This window comes from Carcharhinus amblyrhynchos, chromosome 1 (genome assembly GCF_965287045.1).
Source record: "Carcharhinus amblyrhynchos chromosome 1, sCarAmb.v2.hapA, whole genome shotgun sequence".
Lineage (NCBI taxonomy): Eukaryota > Metazoa > Chordata > Chondrichthyes > Carcharhiniformes > Carcharhinidae > Carcharhinus > Carcharhinus amblyrhynchos.
In genome coordinates, this window is record NC_137324.1 from 101510891 (window position 1) to 101530909 (window position 20019).

Below are 20019 nucleotides of genomic sequence, written 5' to 3' on the forward strand. Positions count from 1 at the left end.
CCTTCATTATCTTATACGTCTCTATAAAATTCCCCCTCATCCTTCTAAACTCCGAGTACAGACCCACTCTGTTTAGTCTCTCTTCATAGTCCAACCTTCTCGTCTCCGGTATCAGCCTAGTGAACCACCTCTGCACTCCCTCCAAGGCCAAAATATCCTTGCGCAAGTGCGGCGACCAAAACTGCACACAGTACTCCAGCTGCGGCCTCACCAGTGCCCTGTACAGTTGCAGCAAGACCTCCCTGCTTTTATATTCTATCCCCCTCGCTATAAAGGCCAGCATCCCATTCGCCTTCTTGATCACCTGCTGCACCTGCAGACTGGGTTTTTGAGACCCATGCACAGGGACCCCCAGGTCCCTCTGCACTGTAGCATGCCGCAGCTTTTCGCCCTTTAAATAGTAATCCCTCCTACTATTATTCCTGCCAAAGTGGATAACCTCACACTTGCTAACATTATACTCCATCTGCCAGGTCCTCGCCCACTCGCTCAGCCTATCTAGATCCCTCTGCAGACTTTCCACACCGTCCACACAATTTGCTTTTCCACTCATCTTTCTGTCATCAGCAAATTTCGACACCCTACACTTAGCCCCCTCCTCCAGATCATCTATATAAATGGCAAATAGCTGAGGCCCCAGCACCGATCCCTGCGGCACTCCACTAGTCACCAACCGCCAGTCAGAATAGCACTTATTGATACCATCTCTCTGCCTCCTATTAGACAACCAATTCTCTATCCACGCTAACACCTTACCCCCATCTCCATGCCCCCTAACCTTCTGAAGCAACCTTTTGTGCGGCACCTTATCAAACACCTTCTGAAATTCGAGAAACACCACGTCCACCGGTTCCCCCCTGTCTACCGCACTAGTCACATCCTCATAGAAATCCAATAAATTTGTCAAACACGACTTCCCCTTAATGAATCCGTGCTGCGTCTGCTCTGTCAAACAATTCTTCTCTAGGTGCCTATCTCTAGTTCAGATATTGAGCTGTACAAATAGGGTAGATTGGAAGAAACTGTTTCTGCTAATTGGACTAAGAGGGCACAGTCTCAAAACTAGAGCCAGGAAGTGAAATTAAGAAACACTTCATGCAAAGGAGGATGGAAGTTTAAAACGTTTTTGCCAATTGATACTTGATCTGTTAATTTTAAAACTGAGATTCAAAGCATTATGCACATTCAGCACATCAACCATAATTGAATGTTGGAATAGACTTGAAGGGCCAAATAGCCTACTCCTATTCCTCAACACTAACAGCCCCTAGCTTGATCAACACAAACATCTTTATTAAATGAAAAGATAAAGAGCTTGTATTGGAGAAGCAAAATGGGACAAACGAACTTGCATTCAACATCCCAGGTGGACAAATGACTACCTATTTATTCAGCTATCCCAATAGTCTTGTGATTGAGTAAATTTTGTTCACAAAATCTCAACCCAGGTTAACTTTACTACTGTTGTAGGTTCAATAATGAGACATCCTACATGAGCAGACATTGGCACGTACCTAGTGAGTTAATTTATTACAGCATCATGCCAGGATGCATGGCAAATGTATTATCTTCAGTTAGTTCGTATGGCTTTCCATCTATAGAAAATTATGTTGAGATAAAATCTCAAGTGTAATTTGGAACGCAGGAAGCTGCAGCCAATGAGAACCACTGTCTTATGATAATAAATGCTGAATTCATAAAATACTTGCATGATGCAATTAACATTTACTCCAAAATTTGAATATTTTGTGGCAATTATTCAAGAATATTCATCTTGCTTGCTTATATTCATTGCTAGACATGTTTTTTTGAGTGAGTTCTATTGAATTTGTTCACATTGAGAAGATATATTCAAATATTTGTGTTTACTTTAATGATCTTCTTTGCCTTTATGATTACAAGAAATATGGATTCCTTTGACTTCTAATAAAAAGGTAATTTTTGCAGAGCAATGGGAAAACAAGGAATGAGATTGATTATAAATGAGTGGCATTAATGGAAGAATGTCTTCTTTCTCTGCTGTATGATTCTTTGAACACTCCACCTGTAAAGATAATTGAATAAAATTACCTCCATTATGACATTAAACTTTCATTCCCCACCCCGCCAATAAACAATGTACTATCCTGTTTAAGGGTAGGAGTGGCCTGTGGAAAATGGACTGGTAGCACTTTAGCTGGACTGGAACCAATATTCTTGAAGGAAAATTAGCTGTGGGAGAATGTTTAAACTAATATTGCATGGGGAGGGGCACCATAATAAAACATTAGAGAGGAGGTACAAGATGCGCAGAAGAAAGGGGACTACACTAGCAGTAAATTGAAGAAAGGTAAAATAAATGTTGTACGTGGTGCCAATGGGGGACTTCAATTATCCTAATATAGATTAGAAAAATAACAGTGCAAAGGCAAAGGGGAGAGAATCCCTGACATGTATACATTGGAACGTTAGATATATTTCCAGACCAAAGAAGGAAGCAGTGCTAGGTCTGGTTCTAGTGAATCAAGTGGTATGTGTTTCAGTGAGAGACCATTTGGAGAACAGTGATCACAATATCATTCATTGGTTTCTATGAAAATACTGAACTGGAGAAGAGCTAATTTCAGTGATTTGTAAAGGAATCTATGCCAGATTGATTGGAATCAAGGATTGGCAAGTAAAACTGGTTCGAGTACAAATTAGCTCCAGTCCCATTGATATGAAAGAAGTACAAAACTCAAACGTGCTGCAATGCTGAAGATATAGGGAAGAATGTTCTGTTGTTTCAGCGTGGGGAATTGTGGTGGGTAGAAGCATTAAGTTTGTCTAATGAAAAAAGTCAGTTTTCCATCAGTGGAAAATTAGCTTGGAATGTTGTTCTCCCAATTTAAGTCAGGGAGAAATTTAACAACCACATTTGCATCTCTTGCATGTGCATTGGAAGGCCACCTTGCTGGAATTATGTTCCCCCTCTAAATTAAGTGCTCTGCCAGCAGATATTAAAATGGTATGTTTTACAACTGTATGTAATTGTTAAGCCCCACCAAGCTTCACTTCTTGGAATTCAGTAGATGTTGGTTTCACCTTCCTTCAAGAGCATTGCCCTGAGATAGCAGGTGCCGACAGCACAAGCTGTGCTTGAGCTGGGCACGGGAGATGAGAACAGAAGGGAGGGGTGAGACTGAAGCAGGACTGGGAGTGTGCGGGATCAGTGGGTAGGTTTGGAACATGAAAGATGGAGATGACAATGACAGCAGAACAAGGGGAAGTAACATGATAACAGAGGGGGGAGATGGGCAGAGCTAGACGTTGGGATCAAGGAACACAAGGAATGTGGAGCAGTGAAAGACTATCCTAGGGCAATAGTTATAAAACTGCCTAAGGGAGATTGACAGACATCCTGGAGCTGAGGCCATGCTGTCAGTATATTGAAGAGACTGTCATGTGGCTGAGACCATGCTGTCAGGGGAGTGTTGAAGAGCCTTCTGTGGCTGAGACCATGCTGTTGGGGTCAGATTGATGAGACAATAGTTATGACCGTGCATGGTATGGTGTGCAGGGCATAGGTTAGTCACTTAAGGAATTTAGTCCTGAAGGAATTCTACTCATTGTGAAGCAGAGGACACAACAACAGAAGTCAGTAACTGAAAAGTCATAGGGGGTGTAGGGGTATTAGGTAGTCTCCAGGGGAGGGGGAGCAGTTAGAAGGTGCATGTGGCCTTGAAGGGAGAGGTCAGGTCAACAAAGGGCAATGAAGCACCAACATTAAGCTGTTCAGGGGAGAGCAGGGATATCTACATGGACAGTAATGGGAGCAGGGATAATGGTGAGGCTGGAAAGTGACAGGAGGAAGGGGAATTAGGAGGCAATGATTATAGAGGGAGGAGGTTGGTAAGTTATGGGGGAGATTGGAAGTTGGTCTCCTGGGTGAAGGTCAGTAGCAGCATTTTCGATTTCACCAAAGAATGACAGTTTGAAAAATGCAGAAGAAAATTGAATAGGGTGGGGTGTCTAGGCTTGTGGGAGGATTTCAGCAGTTTTTGGCCTATTGAAAGAGCATTATAAATTTCTAGCTCAAACCATGGAGAGCACGGCTCAGCTGAGTACTAGACTCGAGGGCCTAATGTACAGTAAACAAGCTTGGCTCCTTAACTAATTGTGCAGATTTGGCCTGGAATCCATTAAGGTTTGGTGTCACAGTGCATGTGCATTGTCATCTGATCCTTCCAGAAGCATGTCTGAATGGATGTAGGGTCAAAAAATAAAGGACCATAGCTGCTGCACGACAGCAGTAGGAACTCTACAAATCATCGTTCTCCTGTAGCAATGAAGACATAAGTGCAAGAATTGGGTATTGATGGTTATTGTTACGGCTACTGGAGGACAGCCAGCAGAGACCTGACTTTGGGTCAGAGGACATGGGTCCTTTAACCCTAATTAGGAACCTCCTTGTCAGTGTACAATCAGCTTGGGAAAGCTTGGCCACCTGCCATCCTTCAGGATGGTCTCATCTTGCAAGGAGTGACCTTGGTATGCCCTGTACAGATTGAGGGGAAGTTGAGGATTAGAGGCTACATTTGTGCCTTGCATAGGGAGGGAGTCTGTTCAACAGGAACTATCATTGATTGCTTAATTTATCACTTCACAGATACAAGAAGGAATAGGCAATGCAGGCTGCAAGCATCACTTTTTGATAGCTATGATGAAATGACATCACCATTGCCAATTGACACTGCTGTAGGAGGACAATTGTAAGAAAAAGAGGCAGTACAGCCCCAAGAAGGCTGAGATGCTTACAAGGGGTGGACAAATCCACAAAGACATTTGGTGTGACCAACAATCTACAGGAGACACAGCTTATACATGGAGATGAGAGAAAGACAATGCTGCAGACATCTTTGCTTATGGTGGCTCATATTTGCTACAGTCTCTTTGAGGAACTTGTGCAGCATGGATATGGGAGGGCATCTACTGCTGGTTGCTCTGAAGGTTATTGTTGCATAGAATTTCTTTGCCAGCAGGTTCTTCCAAGCTCCACTGGGCATACACAACTACTAAGGGAGCTGACAGATGCTCTTTTCAGTAAAGCTTACCATTATTTACAGTTCTGCATAGATGAAGCAAGCCAGCCAGCCTGCCAGAACTGTGGGATTCACTGCAATTGCTTCTTGCAAGTGCAAAACACTAGCAATATGCGGCTTTGAGTTCCCTGGCAGCAGCCTGAAAGATTCATGAGTAGAAAAGGATTTTGTACTCAATGTCCAACTCATTTCTGACCAGAGAGCAGAGCCAGCTTACTTGTGCTAGATATCCAGGGAGCAATCCTCTTGAGGCTTCGATGCAACAAACCTTCACTGTTGGCGTGAACATATCATCTCACAATGATCATGGAAGCAGTGTAAGACACCTTAATCCCTAACGATGGGATCATCCTTAGAAGGTGTAATAGCCTAGGGCAGTGGTTCTCAACAAGTGTGCCCCTAGTGTGCATGAAGAAATCACACACACACACACCCCCCAAAGTGGTGTGAAAAACTAAAGCTAACCTTTGTCTTCAGCTCTGTGCTTGGCATTGCTCAAGATCTGACAAATCTTGGGCCTCCCACACATTGCCAGCTGGGAATCAAGTGTGGTTAAGAATTTTTGTATTCATCAGGCATATGTACCTGACCTTGGAACTAAAGACATGCATGCACAAAATGTGAAAACGCAAAAGGACACTAAAATCCAGGATGAAGCGAAGAGATGGAGAGGTTTAAAAAAAATCAGGCAAAAGGACAGGGAGAAGTTAAAAACGAAGTTCCCAGTAAGGGGAGAAAACAGAAAATAGGAGGTGTGCATCAAAATTCTTCCTTAATACAGAGGTGTGCCATGACATAAAAGGTTGGGAACCATTGATTTAGAGGGCATGTGATCACTGTGGAATGTGATAAGCAGTCCACCAGATTAACCTTAAATAACTACACAGTGCAGTCCTTTCAATCATGGCATCGACGAACTAGTGGGCATGTTTGCCTTCAAGGGGCTGAAATGCTATTACAAAAATGGATGAACTTATTCCAGTATGACTGCAGCTTAGCAAGGCAGTGCTAACAAGAAAAAAAATAGTCAATGTTTTGCATTTGGCCGTCTCAAAAGGAAGCAACGTTCAGACAACTCCCATGCATGAATAATCTAGAGATACCATCTTGCTACTAAGCCCCAAGATACATTCAGACAACAGGAGGCAGTGAACTACAGTATGAATCCAAAGCTATGAGTTATATTTGCATTTCAGTGAGTGGGTAGGCAGGGCCGTGGATTGAATTTTTTTTGGTTATATCCAATTCAATCCAATCAAAGTTCAATTCAAAGTATCAGCAAGGGAGACATTTCAGATCTAAGTTGATGAGACAGACGAGACTCTTCCTGTCTTGGGCTTGATCTCCATGATCCAAGCTAATCGGAGCAGGCATTGCACCTTCTCCAAGATTTGATCTCATTTGCATCTTAATCAAAAGGCCAAGGTGCCACTTTAAAAAATAGCTTTAAGTGAAGCCTCAGTGTAACCTAATGACTTCAACCAAGTGCAGAATACCAAAACAACACTTGATCTTAGCCAAAAGGCCAACAAGCCATCGATTGATTATTTACAAACACCGATGACTCTGCATTCACAGAAACCTGCCAAGTCTATGTCCTGCATTGCCTTGGCATTTGGGAGAGACGTGGCCTGGTCATTATTGACATAGCAGAGAGTGACAATTTCTTCCCTTTATAAATCCTGCTGAGTCACTTTCATTGTATTACAATCCTCACCATTGTCCATGTCACAAAGGCTATTCTTTTCTATCCACCCTAAGTTATTGAGTGCAAACTCATACAAATCAGTATGGAATTCATTGCATACTGTGGATTTACAGAAGGATTCCATACAGCATTAGCAAGCAGCTATTCAAGAGCAAAGTAAACGTTTCACAGGTAAGTATATGGCTTCACCAAGATGAGCAAAACACCTCCGACATTACATATTCATTTCCCTCTAACAGATGTTTCAAATGTCACTGATTGGAACCTGCTTCAATCAGTCAGTGTCATGCATGGGAAGAATTTGAACAAAAAGGAATAACATTCAGCCTTAAATGCCTTATGAGAATTATTTCTCAAAGTTAGTGAAAGATCCTGCTGCTGTCACATTGAAGTCTCTAGTTTGAGGATGTAACAAGCATTTGTCATGACTTGGAAGATGGGAGGCATGAAATCCCATGGTGCTCAATGATGAACACTACTTTTCCCAAAAAACTCAAGTACGCTGGGGAGAAAAGACCCTTAGCATTGGTCATAACAAATGCTTGTTACATCCTCAAACTAGAGACTTCAATGTGACAGCATCAGGATATATCACTAACTTTGAGAAATAATTCTCATGAAGCCAAATTATGTCAAGCTGAGATCCAAGGGTCACATGTATTGTCCTGCCATCATCTTCACACATGACGTGCTTTTGTTCATGTCACAGATGTGGGGAAAAAAGCTAATCACTAAGTGAGTGATAGTTAATAGAACTGAAGATTCAAATAGGAGATAATTGGGGTGCAGTGGAGAAGTCATTTTGGAACCGTGAATGAATGCGGGAACTTGTATTACATCGATTAGCCATTAAATACCTTAGACTTGGAGATAGATAACTGCAAAATGTATTTACAAGTGAAGTTTATTATACAGTGAATGAATTCCCATGCCTGCATTGTGCATTCAAAATTTAAGTTTCCCATCTCTAATGCTATGTCCCAGGTACAGCACCGACATGAGCAGGGAGGTGAATGCTGATTGCTATACCTTGTTGTCTGAGGTGACTGAGCGGCCATCCTCAGCCTGACCTGGAGTAGATGGGGTCACAGGCAGAGGGGAGCTGGAGCTTCAAGACATCCTTGGATACCCCCTCAGATGTCTGACTGGTGCTTCTTCCCTTGAGTGTCCAAGCCTCCCACCCCCCAGTCTATGAAATATTATGGGTACGTTCTTCATCCAGAACAGTATAATTTTAAATTCACAAAGTCCATTTGGCGTCACAAATGCTGAGATTTCCTTTGCTCTCTCGGACAAAGGTACTTGCCAGTATCCCTTTCGCAAATCCACTTGTGATCAGTTTAGACTGTTCCAGCTTGTTCAATGCGAGCCTCCAACCATGGTATAGGAATTGAATCCTTCTTGGTGACAACATTCATTTTCCTGTAGTCCACACAAACGGTGCGATTTTCCTGCCCCTCTACGCTGATCGAGTAGTGTCAAGAGATGGGAAATGTCAGCAGGAGGCCAAAAACAGGAATTGCAACTGACATCTGGCAGGTCGCAATTTTTTTCAAGTGTAATCAGCCTCACGCTAGGGAAAAGTCCGAGGCTGATTACAATGTGCAAATTTCAATCTGTTAGCAAGCCTGGGACCATATCGTCTGGGCTTGCTAGTGTTTCCGATTGTTGATAGAGGTGCACACCAGCCAGGATCACATGTGGTCCCAGCAACAGGGACCATGTGTGATGGCCTTGTTGGTGAGACTGGAATCCATTGATGGACCCTGGGTGATTGGGATTGGGGAATGCCTGTTAGGTGGTGCCAGCCTTACATTGGCTATGTCCAGGCATTGGGCAGTGCCAAGAGGATGGAGCCTCTTGGGGAGGCAGAGTCAGACCTGGTGGATGAGTAGGTAGGACAGGAGGGAAAGGGGGAACTCTGCGTAGTGGGGTGGAGGCTGGTGGTGGGGCTGGCCATCAGGGTAGAGGAGCTGGTGATGTGGGGGGGCGAGTATGGCATATCAACCAGTCTCTCAGTATACTGAGATTGGTGTGAATGCAGTGCCACCCTCAGCAATCTGATGCCAGCCTGTCTTGTATGATTAGCGCCCCCCCCCACCTCCCCAACGACGTGAATCGTCTGACGACCTCTGTGTTGTGCAAAATGCCATAAATTCATTTCACCCCAAAAAATGGGCGGGAAAATTGCCATTTTCCCACCCATTGGGCACTACTTTTTTTTTTGGAAAATTACACAAAGTCTGTGTTTTCATCCTGTTTTGACACCGTTATAATAGGTGAATGAATTCTAATTGGCAATGTAATAATGTAATTTTGGAGCATATATTCAACTTTCTTCTGTACTTGTGATAACTTTTCTGGATTTAACCTATATGAATGTAGCTTTATTGGAACTATGCCCCCACATCATCTACATCATGCATCCCTATCTCCATTCTACCTAACTTATTCCAACAAATACATTTAAAAGATAGCAGCAACTCTTCCGATTTGCTTTGAGTTCTTAACTGGAAGATAACTTAACCAGTTATTTAAATTTCCTAATATTTCTTCATTACCCAAATTTAGAGGAAAGTCACTCTCAGAATTTAACCCTTGCTCTTCTCCCTCATTACCGCCAAGACCTCATGTTTGTCCTCATCTCTTCTTTAGTGGTACTTAAGCATGTTAACATGATGTACTGTAAGCTTTACATGTATCTGAGTGTACCTGATAATTTACTTCATGCTGTTTTTATTTTCTTATATCTGATATCTGACAAATTTACTGGAGTTCTATGAGGATGTGTCTAGGGCAGTGGATAGAGGAGAGCCGGTGGATGTGGTCTTTCTGGATTTTCAGAAGGCGTTTGACAAGGTACCTCACAAGAGGTTATTGCAGAAGGTCAGGGGACATGGAGTTGGGGGTAGGGTGTTAGCGTGGATAGAGGATTGGTTGTCAAATAGGAGGCAGAGAGTGGGGGTCAATGGGTGCTATTCGGATTGGCGGTTGGTGACTAGTGGGGTGCCCCAGGGGTCGGTGCTGGGGCCTCAGCTATTTACCATTTATATAGATGATCTGGAGGAGGGAACCGAGTGCAGGGTGTCGAAATTTGCTGACGACACCAAGATTGGGGGAAAGGCAAATTGTGCGGAGGGTGTGGAGAGTCTGCAGAAGGATCTAGATAGGCTGGGCGAATGGGCCAGGAAATGGCAAATGGAATTTAATGTTGGCAAGTGTGAGGTGGTCCACTTTGGTAGGAAGAATGGTAGGAAGGACTATTACTTACGTGGCGAAAAACTGCAGCAGGCGACGGTGCAGAGGGACCTCGGGGTCCTTGTGCATGAGTCGCAAAAACCCAGCTTGCAGGTGCAGCAGGTGGTCAGGAAGGCGAATGGGATGCTGGCCTTCATAGTGAGGGGGATTGAATATAAAAGTAGGGAGGTCTTGCTGCAGCTGTATAGGGCATTGGTGAGGCCGCAGCTGGAGTACTGTGTGCAGTTTTGGGCGCCGCATCTGCGCAAGGATATTTTGGCCCTGGAGGGAGTGCAGAGGAGGTTTACTAGGCTGATACCGGAGTTGAGGGGATTGAGCTATGAGGAGAGGCTGAATAAACTAGGCTTATACTCGTTAGAGTTTAGAAGAATGAGGGGAGATCTCATTGAGACGTATAAAATGATGAATGGGATGGATAGGATAGAGGTGGAGAGACTCTTCCCGCTCAAAAAAGACAGTAGGACTAGGGGGCACAGCCTCAAGATAAAGGGGGGGCGGTTTAGAATGGAGTTGAGGAGGAACTTCTTCACTCAAAGGGTGGTGAATCTCTGGAATTCTCTGCCCGTTGAAGTGGTGGAGGCTGCCTCGCTAAATATTTTTAAGAAGCGGGTTGATGGGTTCTTGATAAGAGAGGGGATTAAGGGTTATGGGGAGAGGGCGGGAATGTGGAACTGAGCCACGACAGATCAGCCATGATCTTATTGAATGGCGGGGCAGGCTCGAAGGGCTAGATGGCCTACTCCTGCTCCTATTTCTTATGTTCTTATGTTCTTATATGATCCACAAAATCAAGCTTTCAATGATTCACACAACGCAGATGGCAAACACTAGCACTTTGTCCCCATGACAAAACTATGGCCAGAATATTACCTTCCAGCCTGCCATGGGAATTGGAATGGGCAAGGAGTGGACTATGGAAAGTTCCATTGACCTCAAGTGGGATTTTACAATTTCGGGATGAGAGAGGCCTAAAATCCCTCCCTATGAGTCTGTGCTCTCCCATCAGCCTTTGTTTTCATTCCCTGCTGTGCTATCTTTAAATGCTTCCTTGCCATTTCAGAAGACCCAGTCAGTCTTTCTCTGAAGTTTGATACCTAGTTCAAAATTGATTTCTTAATAATTTTTCTTCTATTCATTTCAGTAGTCCTCTAACTTCATGAAATGAATTAAAAAGGATTCAATATTGTAAAATAAACTGATGAATTAAAAAGGACTCAATATTGTAAAATAATTTGGGGCATCTCCATTGGCCAGTAATAAAAAAATGGAATCCCTTTGTCCCAATCATGAGTGTAATCTTGATTATACACTCTCATCATTGTTTTCAAAGTTTGATGCCTCTCTAATGCAACTTGTGACTCTGGATGAGACGCCAATGATTTATATTGTTTGTTTAGAGATGTGGAAGATAGCTACGGAACAATCACAGAGTCAGCTGATGAACTTTTAACAAAAGAACAAAGCATGTGTTAATCAAGAAAAGATTAATTATGATACACTACTTCACCCGAACTGTACCTTTACAGATATATACAGATTTCTAAGGATAACACAAGTTAAGGAATCTATCTTGTACTCTATGCTCTGTACTCTATAATCAAGATTACACAGTATATATACTACTTGGCAACTGTGGTCAGACACTCAAATCAACTAACGGATGCCATCTGAAGCATCCTGGGCTTCTCATCAATTCCAACCAGAAGTTTGTCACATTTGAGCTGCTTGGAAGTTCTGCCTTTCACACAAGGGTTCCCAATCTCCATTCCTGAAGATCAAGCTTTGGAATCTTCTCCCAAATGTCACTTTTCCCAGATGCCTTTGTGTAAGAATGTTTCAACCCTTCCTTCTGATGTTCCTTCCCTAGATCTCTCAGCCATGCCAACATAACACCACTGCTTCACAGGCCTGTTGTAAGGTTACACCAACCTTCTGGTCACCTTGGATCTCTGGATTCTTGCAAGCTGATGTTCTAGGTCTGGGTCTTGCAGCCCTTTTTTTCAAACTTGGAGGCTTCCTCTATTCCTCCCTCTTCACTGAACAGAACCTTTTTTTTCTAGATTCCTGTTTTGTTTCTGGACTTCTGGAACTTTCTTCTGCTTCATTCCCTGGTTTAAGGACCTTTCTGTTTAGCTTGGGATCAATTCTCTGCAGTCTCTATGTCCCTGCTCAGCAGTTTCAGTGAACTGGTGTTTCCCCGTTGGTTATCTTGTGCCAACTGAACTCAGCGTTTTTGCTGTCTTGATGCGAGTCCCTTGTTGTTGTGCAACAGCCCAGCTTTTTGTATCCTGTTTGCTTTAGGGTTGTAAAACCTTCATTACTATATGCAGGCAAAGGTTAAACTGAAGTTTTTGCTCTTTTAATACCTGTATAGAAACAAAAAAAAACTTAGTTATATCATATTCCTAATGCCCACAAAAACAAATATGTTTCATAAAACCAAATCTATTTCCTAATGCTAATCATTTGCTGTACCTGCACACTAACCTTTTGTGATTCATGTACCAGGACACCCAGATCCCTCTGTACCACAGAGTTTTATAGTCTTTCTGCATTCAGAAAACATACAGCTTTTCTTCTTCTTCCTGCCAAATTGGGTGAGTTCACATTTTCTCAGATAATAATACAGCTGGAATTCTCTGACCTCACCCGTGGCTGGGATTCTCCAATCTGAGTGCTAAATTCTCTGTTCTCGCTGACAATGGTAGCAGGGCATGCAAGACTGGAGAATTCTGGCCTTCCATAGCCATTTTCTTCCTGCTCACTGGACCTATCTGCATCAATTTGAAGACTTTGTGTCCTCCTCACAACCTGCTTTTCTCCCTATCTTTGCACTGCCAGCAAATCTGGCTATAGTGCACTTCGTCCCTTCATCCAAGTCATTAATATAGTTTGAAAATAGTTGATGCCTCACCACGCATCCTGTAGTACACCACTAGTTACAGTTTGCCAACCTGAAAATGATCCATTTTTCTTTGACTTTTTCTGTTAGCTGCTCCTTGATCCATGTTGATGTATTATCCCCAAGACCATTGCGTTTGTTCTGTGTAGTAAGTAACCTTTACTTACTACACAGGAAAGTGGGGGAAGGAGGATCCGAGTGGGCCTGGAGGTTTGGATTGCTTCTGTTTTAATGCAAGGACTGTAACGGGTAAAACAGATGAGCTTAAGGCCTTAATGTTCGTGAGGAATTTAGATGTGGTGGCAGTGACAGAGACGTGGTTAAAGGAAGGGCAAGACTGGCAGCTAAATATTCCTGGGTATAAGTGTTTTAGGTGTGACAGAGGAGGGTTGAAGAGAGGTGGTGGGGTGGCGTTGTTAGTTAAGGAGCACATCACAGCGGTGCAGAGGGAGGATAATATGGAGTTAGGGATTGAGTCGCTGTGGGTGGAGTTGAGGAATAGGAAGGGAGTGATTACTATGCTAGGGGTGTACTATAGGCCACCCAACAGCCCACGGGCAGTGGAAGAAGGCATGTGTAAAGACATTTTGGATAGGTGCAGAAAGAATAGGGTTGTTGTAGTGGGAGACTTTAATCTTCCTGGGGTGGATTGGAAGGTGCCTAGAGCTGGGGGTTCGTATGGGGAGGAATTTGTAAAATGTGTGCTGGAAGGGTCCTTGGAGCAGTACGTAAGCCGGATTAGGCATGAGCTGATGGATACTGACTGGGAGACGTTGTTTGCGGGTCAGTCCATGGTCGGCAAGTGGGAGGCTTTCAAGGGAAAACTGAGAAGGTTGCAGGAAAGACATGTGCCGGTCAAGAGGAAGGATGGGAAAGGTAGGATTAGAGAGCTGTGGATTACAGGGGATATTGAGGACTTCTTCAGGAAGAAGAGAGAGGCATATGTTAGGTCTAAGCAACTGGGAATGGAGAGGGCACGGGAGGAATATAGAGAGAGTAGGAGGGAGCTCAAAAGGGGAGTTAGAAGGGCGGAAAGGGGGCATGAAATGGCTTTGGCGGACAGGATTAAGGAAAATCCAAAGGCTTTTTACTCATACATTAGCAACAAAAGGGTGGTTAGAGGGAAAATCGGCCCTCTTAGGGACAGAGGAGGGGAACTGTGCTTAGAGTCTGAGGGAATGGGGGAGACCCTGAATGAATACTTTGCGTCGGTATTCACAAAGGACGTTGGTTAGACCACATTTGGAGTACTGCGTCCAGTTCTGGTCACCTTACTACCGGAAGGACGTGGAGACCCTGGAGAGAGTACAGAGGAGATTTACCAGGATGCTGCCTGGTATGGAAGGACTGGGTTATGAGGAAAGATTGGGTAAATTGGGGCTGCTTTCCTTAGAAAGACGGAGATTGAGGGGGGATCTAATAGAGGTGTATAAAATAATGAAGGGTATAGATAGAGTAAACAGTGGCAGGCTTTTTCCTAGATTGGAGACAAATATCTCGAGGGGCCACAGGCTTAAGGTGAGGGGGGAGAGGTATAATTTGGATGCTAGAGGGAGGTTTTTCACACAGAGGGTCATGGGGGTATGGAATGCACTGCCAAGTAAGGTGGTGGAGGCAGGCACGCTGGATTTGTTTAAGGTTTACTTAGACACATGAGCAAAATAGGGATGGAGGGTTATAGGAGACCCTTTTAAATAAGGATCAGAGCCTCGGGACATTCCTGGAAATCAACTGTTACGTGTGTTGATGTTTTTCTCTTTTACTCCGCAGGTGTGTTGGTCTACCTTGTTGTTTAACGAGGGGCATGCACACGGTGGGTCGTGCATGGGCTGCTCTCGAAAGTTCGAGAGTAGCCTAGTACTTCGCATTGTTTGTGTATGCTTAAAACTGGACCAGCAGATGGGCACCACAACAGCTCAGTGACTATCACTGTTTGCTGTGCAGATACATGGATTTGGGCCCGTGTCCATGGGAGTTTGCACATTCTCCCTGTGGTTGCGTGGGTTTCCTCCGGGTGCTCCGGTTTCCTCCCACATTCCAAAGATGTGCTCTTAGGCTGATTGGTGTAACAAATTGTCCCTAAATTATTCTCCCCTTAATCTGGTTTCCAATGGGGGTACCATAAGCATGGACGGGTCAAGGGTGGAGGAGGAAAAACACATTGTAAAGTTGGCGGCGTGGGCTTGTTGGGCCGAAGGGCCTGTTTCCCATGCTGTGTTGTTCTTTGTTCTTTGTAATGTGGCCTTGGAGGAGAAGAAGAAGAAGAACATGAGGAAAGATTTGATAGAGATGTTGAAAATGAAGAACGAGTTTGATGGAGTAAATGAGGAGAAGCAGAAGAGTTGTTAACCAGAGAAACGTGGCTTTAAGGTAGTTGGCAAAAGAACCAGAAGTGACATTAGGGGGATATAATATATACAGAATGACCTGAAATGCATTCCCTGAAAGAGTGGTGGCAATGGATTTAATGATAACTTGCAAAAGAATTGGATAACTACTTGAAAATTTAAAAAATAAAAATGGATACCTATTTTAAAAAGCTGGTACAGGTATGATGGGCTTAATTGCCTCCTGCAAACTGGCTGGAAATTTCCCATCCCGCCCATCATGGAATCATAGTGGGTGGGACAGAAAATTTGGTGGACCATGTTAACCTAGGGTGGGAATCTCTGGCCTTGAGGCCAGAAAATCCCACCCTGTGTTTCTCTATGGAGCATGTAATTATCTTAATCTGTATCTATATTGTTTAATTTTATTTCCATTCATTTATTTATCCAGCTGTTCAGAATCTTCAGTGTTGTGTAGGGAACAAAAGGTGTTCAGTCTTTAAATTTATTGAGCCGTGTTAATATTGTAACTGTCATCATGACCCAAGTAAAATAGCTCAATCAAAACAATACATCTTCATCCTGTGTGTTTTATGTTTCTAACATCCAAAAACATTACCTTACGTTTACATGTCATTAGTCCAAGTGATGTGTGCCCTTGTATACTCTGTCCGGGCTCTCATTTAAATTATTCAAAAGCCAACGTTTATCAACATAGCTACTTTTTATAAGGAAATCAATAGATAGTGGGGGGATAAAACGAAAGAAAAATAATCAATTGTTAGATCCATTAAAAACACCCTGCATCACTCAGATGGATTTGATGATTTATCAGGAAATAATTGGTCATCAGAAAAAACAATTATTTGTCTACTTTTTTTTCCGCCTCTTTTAGCTTTTTTGGTCAAATGAAACAATAGTATAATTTTTCATAAATGGGTTGCTGAGTGTAGGGAAAACACAGTACAATAAAAAAATCCCTATTTCCTCTTCAGAATTCTGTGATCAGCCCACATTAAACAAAGTAAACTTCATTTGAAGAATAAAATTTCCCTTTGCTCGGATTGAAATGCTTGAATGGCATTGGAAAGTTTATGTATGGAGATATTTTGGCATGTTAATTTTTTTAATTTTTATATATATAGGAAACTCAAGTTGATGCAGGATCATACCGTAACGATGGATGGTTGAAACTAAACAATACATCAATTGCTACCAAGACTTGGCACATCATACCATAAATTGAGAATTTTAAGAAGAAAACTATCTTATTACTCAGCATCTAATTAGTGCCTTAATATTCAGCCTATTGATTCAGGTTGAATGTATGTAGCAGTATATTTTGTATTTGCTGCTTTGTAGCCAAAACCTGAAGCTGTGTGAACAATATTGTAGATATCAGAGGTTGCACTAATAATTTCTTGTACAAAAAAAACTTTTTACTCTCGTTTTTGCTATCTTGCAAGAACCTGTTAAATATCTACAGATTAACATTCCTCTGGGTTGCTACTAGATCTCAATGTACTTTACAACGGAAGCATTAATTGTTTAACTGTTCGTCCTTTTCTTTATATAAGCTTTTCTGTTTGAACTTTATTTGCACCAAGCACAGCATGGTTGAAGGTCACAATGCATTAGCAATTTATTTGACATTTTTGGAAGGGAAATAATGGAGCATGATTTATTTTCATTGTCCATGTTGGAACCCAGGGCACTTCAATTATTGTACTCATTTTACATTACACTTTACTCATTTTCTATGTATATTCTATGTTGTAATCGTTGTTATAAATTTGTATCCTTAATAACTGATTTGATGAATTTTCAAAGTTTTAAACAGTTTAAATTGTGCTTTTGTGGAAACAGTTCTTGATGAAGGAGTAAAACTACCTCAAACAGTCTCTATTCCAAACCTTTTGTTGGGGAGGGGAGCCCATTGATATAATTATGTATAAACTCTGGTACCTGCACCATTTTGTTGTAAATCTCCAGCGATAAATTGGTCACAGGCCTGAAAGAACTTACCATTATAATATCAGTATGGTCCCAAGTACACACCCCCTGTTTTGTCAAGCACTTCCTCAGTGACATTTAACTCAGGGAAAATAAAACTTGTGCTTTGATTCCAGATTACTTAGTCTGGATATAAGTGCCCTGTGGTAATATGTTACTATTCTGAATGTGATTACCTGTAGAGCAGAATCTGTCTACAAGGTATCTTTTTAATGTTTGTAGCCGTGGGCATCTTGCTCAATCACTGCCCATCAGCTGTAATTGTACTTTTGAAGTCTGAAGTTATTGTACAGATTGTCTTCAGTTAGGGTTTTTTGGTGAAATAAAAAAAAGTCTTTCGTTATCTTTCCTTTTTTGTTTACTATTCTTTATAACCTTGTATCTTCCCAGATGAAATTAATTTGCTGATTTTTTTTATTTCCCCTTTGGATCCTTTTCTAAGTAATGCATTGCTACATATTTGTTTTTGGGTTGCTGTCCACACTTTTATAACTAAAGGTTAAACCCTTCCAAAAAAAAGCCAGTAAATATTGTCTATCAAAAGACCATCCCTAAGTACAGTTGTTTCAGTCTGTGTTGTAAACCCAAGCAGATTGCCGCCGCCTTCCATGTCAAGCCAACCCTGTATTTTACCCTTTCAGTTAGAAATATAGGCACTTGTGCATTAGGCATTTGCTGCACAAGTGCTTTTTCCTCTCTTTATTAAATGTCCCTCCCATCCCAGGTGAAAACAGCGTTTACAAATGTTCTTATTGATTTAGACAAACCTGACATGGATTTCATAAATCTGTCTGTGCAACGCAACAGCCACATCCAATCTTGAAGGTATCAGTGTTTGATTATTATACTCAAGTCTGTTGCACCCACTACCTTTAACAGTATGCTTGTCACTTGCTATTTTTTGCACTATATGCATTAACTTGCATGCCACCATTAAATGCTGTTTGTGCATTTATTTAATTGCTTGATCTTGTAAATATCTTTGAATTATATCAGTTTTTCTATAGAACATTTTGAGTCTCATGCAATTTAATGTTCTCAGCAAAATTGGATTTTTGATTTGCCGCACAGAGTATTTAATAGATTTTGATCAGTAATCGAACAGTTCTTAGTTGGTTTCTGCTGCCCAATCAAACTTCCATTATTACCTAATCACTCTATCTTAATATTTAATAATTTACTGGCATAAAAACTCATTGTGCCATCCATTTTAAGAGTTCTTCTAAAATCTTAGCAAATACCTTTTTCTCATGTCTTAAGGATATTGGATTCTTTGTTGGGATGCAGTTCACCTTCTCCCAAATGCCTTTCCTAAGAGCCCATTTAAATTTTGTAATCAATGTGGGAATGGCTTAGCTATATGAATCTTTTCCTCACCTGAACACCAAAGTCACTGAAGAGTGGTCAGTAGTAACTATGTATTTTACCTTGTCTTGCTAACCCAAGGAGATTGGAGACCACTGTAGTAGTATCTGCATTGAGTACACATCAAAATCTGCTGCTTCTAGTCTGAAAAGCTGCTGTTTAGTGGGGACATTTATAACTTGTAGTTTCTGCTGGGTTGGTTTTGTGTAGCAGGAGCAACCCTGGAGTGAACTTAATAGATTCACTAAAACTGGCAACCATGAAGATCTATGTTCCACTTGCTTTAGTGTATGTAGTAAGTTTACTTTTGGGTTGTCACAAGTTGTGGCAGCTAGTTACCCTAGTGCCCACTAAATGCAAAATTAAAGCAGCTTATGGATCAACTACTCACCAGATAAACCTGCTTATGCCAATAGGGAAATTTGTTCAATGGTTTCTCAAAATCTGGCCTGTATGAATCCATTATGTTACCATCTTCAATCAAGTTGATTATACCCTCAATTCCATTGAGTATTATCTGCAGTTAATATCAAAAGGCAGTATATGGAATATACGGCCAGTTTTCTCCATACTTTCTTGATGACTTTTGTTCCTTTTAAACACTCTTGGCAATTGTTGCCATGGTTTGATTACTCCTTTGTGTCTGGCCAGAATTACACCACATTATGCAGTGCAGAAACAGGCTATGTTGCCCACCTAATCTGTGCTGATGTTTAAACTCCACACAAGTCTTGCATTTCAACTACCTCCCTCAACCTTTCAACATATCTTTCACTTCTTTTCCTCATGTATTTGCCTATTTTGTTTCTGAAAGCATATAAGCTATCTGCCTCAATCGCTTCATATGATACTGAGTTCCACATTCTAACCATTCTGAAGCAAGACATTTCTACTTATTTTTACTATTGAATTTATTAATAACTGTCTTGTAATCATCAACCTTAATTAACACTGCTTTCTACCTTCCTCCCATCTAAAAAATAATCTCTGCAGCTACTCTATTTTCTAAGCAATTTGTTATCCATTCAACAATGTCACCTGATGTACAATAAATGGCATAATTTTGAAAAGTGCAGGTAAGTATAGAGACTTTGTTCATATGTGAATCTGAAATATGGCAGGGCAAATTGATAAGGCAATAAGATGGGCTACTTACTTTATAAATACAGGAATAGAAGACCCAAGACATCATGCTGGAACTTTATAAAACACTGCTAGGGATCTCAGTTGAAGTATCGTGAAAAGTTCTGGGTATCAATTTCAGAGAAAACTTAAAGGCCTTAGAAAAAGGACATCTATGAGGATGTTACAAGGATGAGCTACTTCAGTTATGAGAGGTTGGAAAAGTTAGAACAGAGGAGGGGACCTAATTGAAGATTTCAGGTA

General features: G+C 41.8%; 1 protein-coding gene across 9 annotated transcripts in view; it reads left to right on the forward strand.

Moving 5' to 3' along the window:
• The window catches only part of lcorl (ligand dependent nuclear receptor corepressor-like), a 138635-nt gene extending 121024 nt beyond the window's left edge, over window positions 1–17611 (forward strand). For 6 of the 9 annotated variants that reach the window (XM_080189641.1, XM_080189601.1, XM_080189609.1 and 3 more), the window contains 2 exons: window positions 1903–1934; window positions 16401–17611. In XM_080189641.1, coding sequence (XP_080045767.1) covers window positions 1903–1934; window positions 16401–16496 — 128 coding nt within the window. In that variant the 3' untranslated portion in view covers window positions 16497–17611. Of the gene's footprint in view, window positions 1–1902; window positions 1935–4627; window positions 6333–16400 lie in introns of those variants that run through there. The other 3 variants (XM_080189633.1, XM_080189672.1, XM_080189617.1) reach the window with 2 other exon arrangements.
• The last annotated feature ends 2408 nt before the right edge of the window (window positions 17612–20019 follow it).